The following is an 8852-nucleotide window of genomic DNA, read 5'->3' on the forward strand; positions in this document are numbered from 1 at the left end:
TGGACAAAAATAAATCAAGGGACATTTAGAACAGATAAAAAAGTGCGATTAATCGCAAGTTAACTATTTCATTAATGCGATTAATCGCGATAAAATATTTTAATCGTTTGACAGCACTAATATAAATATTTGTATGATTATGTTAGGCAAATCATCCTTTATCAAGACGATTTCACAGAGCCATTCTGACAAAAATCTTCTCAGTCGTCAATACTGTGTGTATGAAATGTGCGTAATTTTGTTGTGAATTCAGAACCGCAGACAGATTTAAGATAGACTATTTTGTTTAAAAGTTATGACCACTGAAGTTATGAGTGGGATAACGCAATTCCAAGCTAGCGCGATGGCTCTCCATAACTAAAAACGGTTCAACTTTTTTCTACAATCGACCAAATTAGCAAAACTAAGTATGTACATTGAGCTTAAAGTGTACATAATCTAGCTAGATCGTTTTTCTTTAAGCAAGTTTCACAAAAATCTGCAAAAATCGAGGCTCAACACTGTCATAGCCGACCGTCATGAACAGCCAAACCGGGGTCACGAAAGGTTTACTGCAGCTGGCGTTACTACGAACAAAGGCTTCGTAACTGAAACGTTTTTACTTTTAGTTGACGATATTGAACACAGATGTTAAGAAACTTGTCTTTACTCAAAATATCTTCTCCGGTTGCAATTTGAAGCAGTAAATCTAACAGTAGGAATTCTCCCACGACATCCGCTCGCTCCGCTTTGACAAATATGTTTTCTCAGTCCACCATACATTAGACAAGCTAATTTTCGAGCACTTTCAAAACAAGATACAGGCCATGTTAGAGTTGATATATATATATACATAATTGTGTGGGCAATGTAGAACAGCAGACATATTTGAAATATGATCTTTTGTTTTAAAGTTATGGCCATTCTAATGACGAGTGCTTACAACGCCAGCTACGACTGTCATCATACAGTACTGTAGCTGCCATAGAACGGCGAAACTAGCTACGTCTATCGTTCATTACCTACAAACAAATGCTTCGTAACAGTATTTACTTTTTATCGGCGATATTGACAACAGAGGTTAAGGAACTTGTCTTTAATCAAAAGATCATCTCCGTTTGAATTTGAAGCAGTATCTAGCTTACAGTAGGAAATCTCCCATTGCATCCTCTCTCTAGCTTCTTCGGCTAAAGATGGACGACAATGACGATACATGCATTATTCACGCCTACGGTGTTAATACAGTCTGTAAAAATACCACTTTGACACACTTGCAAGAAATGATCCGCTGGTTAGATGTAGCATGATCTCTTTTACCACCCACAATAGTTCAGCTTTTTTTGCAGCAGCATTCTGAGTTAGAGTAGCTTTTGCAGTTGCACAGCAAAGTCACGTAATGTGACGAGATTGAATTTAAAAGTATAAAAAACTCACCAGGGACAACGACAACATCGGCAACCCTGCACTATGGATTATTATTTTGATGTCATCTTTAAATTAAGTGTCTGAACAGGACTGGGTGTGCAGGCCACATGATTAGTTTCTCTTCCAACTTGAACCTGAAACATAGATTCTAGGTTAGAAATGTTGCCAATGACCAACGGTTGCTATGTTACAAGAAACAAGGAACCAATCCGATTGGCCAACGCTCTTCACTGTTCCACTGTTCAAACTTTTTTCTGTTTCTACATCTTTCAATTATTAATGGGTTTTATTCGCCAAGAAACATCACACAGACAAGGAATTTACTGTGGCAGGAAGGTGCACACATTAAACATAAGAATCTTAAATAAGAAGTGTACAAGTCTAACTAATATTAAGGGGCAAAAAATGTGAAAGGGTTAGAATGAAATAAAATATAAAATTGCTCTAACATAACGCTTTAACATTTATGAAATTAAATAAGATACCCTTTTCATCACTCTTTTTTCTCCTTTTTCAACTGAGAAAATATTGCAATGCATAACAATGATACTTTCTTAAATAAGAAGTGTACAAGTCTAACTAATATTAAGGGGCTAAAAATGTGAAAGGGTTAGAATGAAATAAAAAATAAAATTTCTCTAACATAACGCTTTAACATTTATGAAATTAAATAAGATACCCTTTTCATCACTCTTTTTTCTCCTTTTTCAACTGAGAAAATATTGCAATGCATAAGAATGATACTTTTAACACTATCTCACCATTTTGGTTTCAAAGCAACACTTTTTTTCACCTTCATACTGCTGACATACTTTTGTCTGCTATGATATTGATAACTGTTATGCAATATACTCTTCATCACTATATTGGCTCATTTTTCTAACTTCAAACAGTTTTCTGTTTCTCAGTCTTTCATTCTTTAATACTTTTAATGCTTAAAAATGTATGAAAGTCAATAAGATACTCTTTTCATCACTGTTTTTTCTCCATTTTCAACAGTAAGAAAATATCGCAATGCATAACAATGACAGATATACTTTTAACACTTTTTCTCACCATTTTGTTTTTAAAGCACATACCTCTTTTAAAATGTTTGTAAAACCTTCTTCACTATTCAAGCGATCAAAACAATCTTTTCAACTGCTTTCAGCAAACACACACATTTTCTTCAGGAAATGTACCTTTCTAGTTATTATTAGTTTTGTAGTTGAGTGTGCTTTGCCTTCGGCAAGGGCACAACCTTTGTTCTCTCACATATATATTTATTATTATATTTATATAATAATATCAACTTCTTAGTTCTTCCGCCGTTTTTTGGCCTTTAACTAGTTCTGCATACTTTCACCGATTCCTACAATTTTTTGTATCAAAACGTTCAGCTCCTTCAGGAGATGTTGGCTATGACTTTTGGTATTTCTCACTTTTATACTTTTTAAGACATTAAGGTTTTTGTGCAAATTATTCTCCCATTAAAAGTAATGGTAAATCCTTTCAAATCATTAAAAAGCTTCCTCCTCTTTCAAACGTAACTACTTCAGCATACTTTCAGCATACTTTTCACCATTCAACCTTTAAAATGTTCACAAGACATTCAGCTATTCCCAAATGATTCAGCTTTCTCAAATATTCAGCCAATTTTGAATTATGACAGTTTGAAATCAACCCAGTCTCATCCCAACTCGTCAAATACTGACGCTTGGGCAGAGCCCTTTGGCGTCACTATACCGACGCCGGGGGACGCCTTTTTCGTAGTTTTTTGACGCCTAGGGACGCACATTGACTTCCACGTTAATATGTTCGGCTTGTCCCGTAGAAAATTCTGAAATATGGCGTTGTATTTTGACGCATTAGGTCTCCCATAGATTTTGATGAGTGGCTTTAGGATTTTTACGAAACGTCACCAAAATAAGTCGGGTGATTTCGTAAAAATCCGGCCGATGTGCTTTCAACGTGATTTTTTTTGTTATATCCAAGACATAAACGTTATAAATGACATAAACCTTATTTAAGGACATAAAAGTTATTTATAAAATGTACTGATACAAAATAAACCGATCTAAAAACGTAGTCTATATGCATAAACAAAAAAAAATGAAATAAAAATCCAGCGGGGGAGGAATATCATTTTATTTTAATCATAATTTTAAGCGCATGGAAGCAAGCATGTCAAATGCACTGACAGCAAAACCTATAAATTATCCAACATTATTGTAATTTTATTATTACACACAAGTCGCTGAAAAGTTTGACGCTCAAGATCTGGCTGGAACTACTCCTTGTCAACCAAACCTCCGCTCTCTCGTTCTGAAAAGGTAAGCTATTATCGATGAGGTAAACGTATATTTAAGATACTATCCTATACAGTTTTGTAAAATTGTTTTTTAGGTTGGTTTAATGTTATTATGTTTGACGTACATTGCCAAGTGCTTTGCATCACCAATATAAATTAATTGACTTTGTAAACTGCAAAAATAGGCTAATACACTGTGCTAGCTAGCTAGCTAGTCTAACGTTATGTCATGCAAGGTCATGAACCGGTGCACATTCATTGGACTCAGACCAATGTTTATCTTTGCTGGTGTGGTCTTTTTTACATCTCATAGCTTGCTAGGTATGACATTTATTGTATTGTATTTTTTATCTTTTCTTACTTGCAGCTCAAGTCACGCATTTTCTGGAATATCCTTATTACCTCACCATATCCTTGCCTTACAGTAGCCTATTTCATAATTTATCAGGACGTACCTGTGTATACCTGTGTCCACCTATCTCTGTCACCTGTATTACGCCCTCCACAGGCTCTGCCTGTCTTTCTGTTTGTCTGTGTTTGTGTGCATCTCCAGGCTCCAGTGATCCAGTCCATCCTACCTGCACAAGATCCACACCTGCGGTCCAGTTTCCCAATAACTTGCGGTGACATACCCTGGTTTGCCCTCCACTCACCGCCAGATCGTTGTTTTTACAACCTGGTAGCTACGTTCCCGGCCTCCTTGTACTTCCGAGTCTATTATGTACTATTTGTATTCAAAGTGTTCTAATATTGCACTTTCTTGTGTCACAAAGAAACATCCCACTCGCCATCTGCCCATTTGTCTGTCTGCTCTTTCAACTCAATAATGAGTGATTTGTAGTTGATGGAATTGGAGGATGAGCTCAGGAGTGCAGATACATTTATTGAACATCTCAAGACAGAAGAGGTAAAGTAGCTTCTGTTTTGTCTATAGTTAACAGTATTCCTTCTTACCAGTCCATATAAGATACATGGAGGCGTATTTAAAAGACATGAATCAGAAGGGTTACACTACTTTAACTGCTTTTTCTGTCAGTAGTCCGAAGGCATTTCCCATATTGGTAAACCTTTCTTAAACCATGTTGTAATTCTAGACAGAGAAGAACAGACAGAAAACTAGGACTGCATCACCAAAACCTGTTCATTGGAAGAAGAGGGACCACAATGGGGACATTGTTCACCAGCGCCCATGAGCCCTTAGAAAGCAGTCAACATCAAGACCAGACAAAGGAGGACATGTTTCTTCTTCACAGCCATTAGACCATGGCCAACACCTAGACCATGGTGATTAATCTTTTGTTCCAAATGCTGTATTTCAACAGTGGCAATGTTGAAGTTATTATATTATTCTTTTTTCTCCTCCCTTTTGAAGATTTTAATATGCAGCAGCTTGAGGACCTTCTACAGGACTCAGAGAACATTGAATCGCAAGATTTTGTTCAGCAGCCACCATTGTCCAGTTGGAGTCAAAGGCAGAAAGAGGTCCAACAATGTTGGCAACAGGCGAGGCCACAGAACCTTGACATTTTACTTTCTGCTGAGAACATCGTCCAGATGACATGCAATCACTGTCACGTGAAAGAAGCTGTCATCCGTTGTGGGGAATGTATGCCCTCAGAGTGGTTTTGTGCTGAGTGTGATGGCTTGGTACATAAACACCACACTCTACACAACAGGCAAACCATCATGGATGGATTTTTCAAATACATCCCGCCAACAGTCTGTGACACTCCATGATGGAAAATACATCATTTGTGAACAAGGTTGGCGTTTCTTTTTCGATTGATTGACAATTTTCTTAACAGATCATTCTTATCTGAAATTGAAATGTGTTATTTAAGTCATTACTCACAACCCAAACATTCTTAATTGTATACCTTATGGTTCTTTGCCTTGCAGATTGTGTTCTGCCAACAGCTCTACCTCAAAGGATATGCTCCTGTGACACCGCTGATGCAGCAGTCTCTGTTGGTAGATCCATCATACTGGTTTGCATAAATGGTAGGATCTTGTTAAACTGTTGAATTTTTTTATATAACACATTAATTTGGTTTCATGTTATTGATTTGCCTTTCATGTGTTCTCAGGCCGTTATGATCTTCACGTTCCGGTGCTAACATGCAAACATTGCAACCAGAAATGGGCTCCAGAAGTCAGTGACTTTGTAAAGAGTGGTTACTGGCCCGCTACCATGCAGGCACAGACACTGTTCCACCAAGATCTCTTCCATTCCTTTGAGGCTATGAAGACAGCAGCTCCAGGAATGTCCAGACAAGCCTTTACAGCAATGTTGGACCAGAGAACAAAGCAATATGGAAGAGTAAGTAAAAAGCAGTTCAGGGTCCACAAGTGGCTGTAGTAGGTAGAACATATTTCAGATAACAGACTGAAGACCTTACCACACAAAAGTCATTTGCATCCTTATGGATTTGAAATGTTGCATACAAAACACAAAACATACAAAGGCAAATATGTAGTTTATCGTTCTTGAAAGCTGTATTATATTCTTTCCTTTAGACTGGCAAAGTGAATGCAGATGCATTTCAGAGAAGTTTTCTGCAATTTGTGTACTGCAACTATGAAGAGAACCAACTTCTTGGAAAGGAGCCATTGGTCTGTCTAGCCTGTAGCCCTGAAATGGTGGCTGTTTCTGTGGATGGCAACAGAAAGTTGTACAGGTTCCAGAAAACAAACCAGTGAGTTCTGTGCACACATTATAAACAGCCAATGTAGTTAATATACAGTATGTCCAGCTGTTAATGACACTGTTAATGTCAATGTTTTTTTTGATAAGTGCTACATATATAAAAGGTCCTATTGCAAAGGTAGTCCATAATACATTGTTTTAAAGGAGTGAAGAGCCAGGGTTCTTCGATGGAGTGTTTTTAGCCCGAGACTCTGAGGTGTCCAGTTTTGTTGAGGAGGTCCGGGGAACTGTCAAGTTCCCCGGACACTGTCAAGTGTAAGTTTTACATTATTCTGAACAACATTTATTGGGAATATTTTGTAACTAATTAAAGTTAAACTAGAAAACACGATTGCCTTTGGAGAAGGGAGTCTATGATCAGGTGGGGATACAGCACTAGATTCTTATCCAGGGGGCACAGTACATTCATACTGCATATTGCTTTATCCTTCAAATGTAAGATAGGTCAGGCCAAGTGTGGAAGAAATTGCGATTTCCTGTGTGCTTACATTATTCACTAATCAATAGAACTAGTCATTGGATACTAGTTAGTATGTTCTCATGTAAGCTTGCTATTAATAAGAGTAGATTGTGTCTATGTGTCAGGGTTAATAGATGTTCGGGATCAGGAGAAAGTACTGGGTAAATGTCCTTTGTCATGACTACAAGGAGAGCGCCAACTATGATCTCTCTAGTCTGAGTGGTCATGTGTTGGGAGCTGTGAATCTCTTTCTCTGAGACTGTTGTAACGTCATTACTGCCTGACTGTCACTATCTATGTTTACATTCCTGTGCCCTATAAAAGATGGTCCTCCGGCCTTCAGAGCCGGGAGAGACATGATTGAGACCTAAGCCTGGTGTTGTGTTGTCATTTAGTGTCAAAACACTTTCTTCATCAAAAGACAGAATCTTGACAGTTAAAGTTTGCGTGAACAGTCCTGCAATCTAGTGTACTTGAATTAACTATTGTCATGTTCAAATGATTTACTTTGGTAGACTGCAGGAAAAGCGATGTGTGGTGACTCCCAATGGAATGCAGCAAGAGAGACTTCAAAGCGGGCCAACAAGTTGGATGAAGAAGGTGTGGAAATCGCTGTGTGTAGACATGGATTTCTTCTCAAAGGTTGGTATGGGTCTGATTAAGTAGTAGTAAAAAGATAAATAATATATATTTATATTATGATCTAATGCCTCTTTCATGTGCATTGTGCTTTTTTGTAAAGGTCTGAATATGTATAGAGGAGAAATCTTTGCATATCCAATGTTTCTCCAAAAAGAGTTCCAGAGTGCTACATTTTTGGCCATGGATGTGACCTGCCGATATGTGCCATACTTGACAAAAGTGTCAGAGGCCCTGACTCATCTTCAACCCCTTCAGGAAATGAGGCATTGCTTGTCTGTGATGCATGCCAAAGCCCACAATACAAAATGCGAGGTGATGCTTTTAGCTACTTGACCTTTACATTTTAGAGTATGATGTGGCAAACTGAGTGTAAAATGCCATAATAAATGACAATAGCCATACCACAGTGGTCTGGACTGACCCATACAATAACCTAGGAGTGTGTTTAAAGTTTTTCTGTAGCCCCTAAGTGCTGCCCTCTAAAGTTGGTAATCTCAGGATATGCTTTAATATCGTGTGTCCACACCGCTTTACACATTATCTTCTTCCTGTAGATTATGTGGACTGCAAGGAACCAGGAGGGTGCCGGCACCACTCTAGGTGAAGAAGTTGAGCAAGTGAATAGTTTTCTCTCCAGATGTGCCCTTACCACCAAGTATATGGCCAAGTCAGGTTTGTAAGCTTATTTCCCCTTGCCAGCCTGCAAATGTACATGTTTTACAAAATTGTATTTTGATTTTGTTTTGTTTTTCACAGTAAGAACTGACATGCTGACTGTCCATGCTATGGGGTGGAATGAACGGAAAGAGAATGGCCTCCATATAGCCTTGTCTTCCAGATTCAAGAAGGTATGTTCACGTACTGAAGATGATTAACTATTTAAAGCAGTTACATTTAAACGTAACTTTTACTTATTATACCCAAAATTCATGACGTTGTTATAGTACCCCCTAGTAGACATAGTAGTGGTACAGGACCTCTGGTAGTTTAAAATACTGCCTTCTGTATTGCTGTTTTCAGACAGTAGAGAAGACTGTGGATGTAGCTGAGAGCCTGAAGACAATGCAGGAGCAGTTGCATTGCTGTGATGACATGCTGAAACAATGAGTTGTTGATGTCAGGCAGTGGGCCAGTAGCAGTAAGAAAAATACTTAATATATAAACACTCTCAGTCACTTGGTTGTAATGCATATCTGTATCTTAAATATTAAAAGTTTATTTATTTTATCTTTAATCAAGGAAGTGCAGCACCTGGTCCTGTTGATGCTCAAAGTTTGCAGATCACAATCGAAGCACTCTTTGTGAGCATTTGTCAGAAAAAGCACTACCTTTACAGACAGAATGGTATG

General features: G+C 37.9%; 1 protein-coding gene and 1 long non-coding RNA gene across 2 annotated transcripts; both read left to right on the forward strand.

The window, feature by feature from the left end:
• Positions 1-5302: 5302 nt before the first annotated feature.
• Positions 5303-6660, forward strand: LOC136960595 (uncharacterized). The gene is made up of 5 exons (XM_067255072.1): positions 5303-5457; positions 5594-5695; positions 5782-6014; positions 6212-6390; positions 6546-6660. The coding sequence occupies exons 1-5, from the start codon at positions 5334-5336 to the stop codon at positions 6658-6660; spliced, it is 753 nt and encodes a 250-aa protein (XP_067111173.1). The 5' UTR covers positions 5303-5333.
• Positions 6661-7598: 938 nt separating this feature from the next.
• Positions 7599-8596, forward strand: LOC136933517 (uncharacterized). The gene is made up of 4 exons (XR_010874809.1): positions 7599-7815; positions 8075-8175; positions 8260-8351; positions 8524-8596. It is a non-coding gene; the product is annotated as an uncharacterized lncRNA (long non-coding RNA).
• The last annotated feature ends 256 nt before the right edge of the window (positions 8597-8852 follow it).

The sequence above is a fragment of the Osmerus mordax genome, chromosome 2 (assembly GCF_038355195.1).
Source record: "Osmerus mordax isolate fOsmMor3 chromosome 2, fOsmMor3.pri, whole genome shotgun sequence".
Classification (NCBI taxonomy): domain Eukaryota; kingdom Metazoa; phylum Chordata; class Actinopteri; order Osmeriformes; family Osmeridae; genus Osmerus; species Osmerus mordax.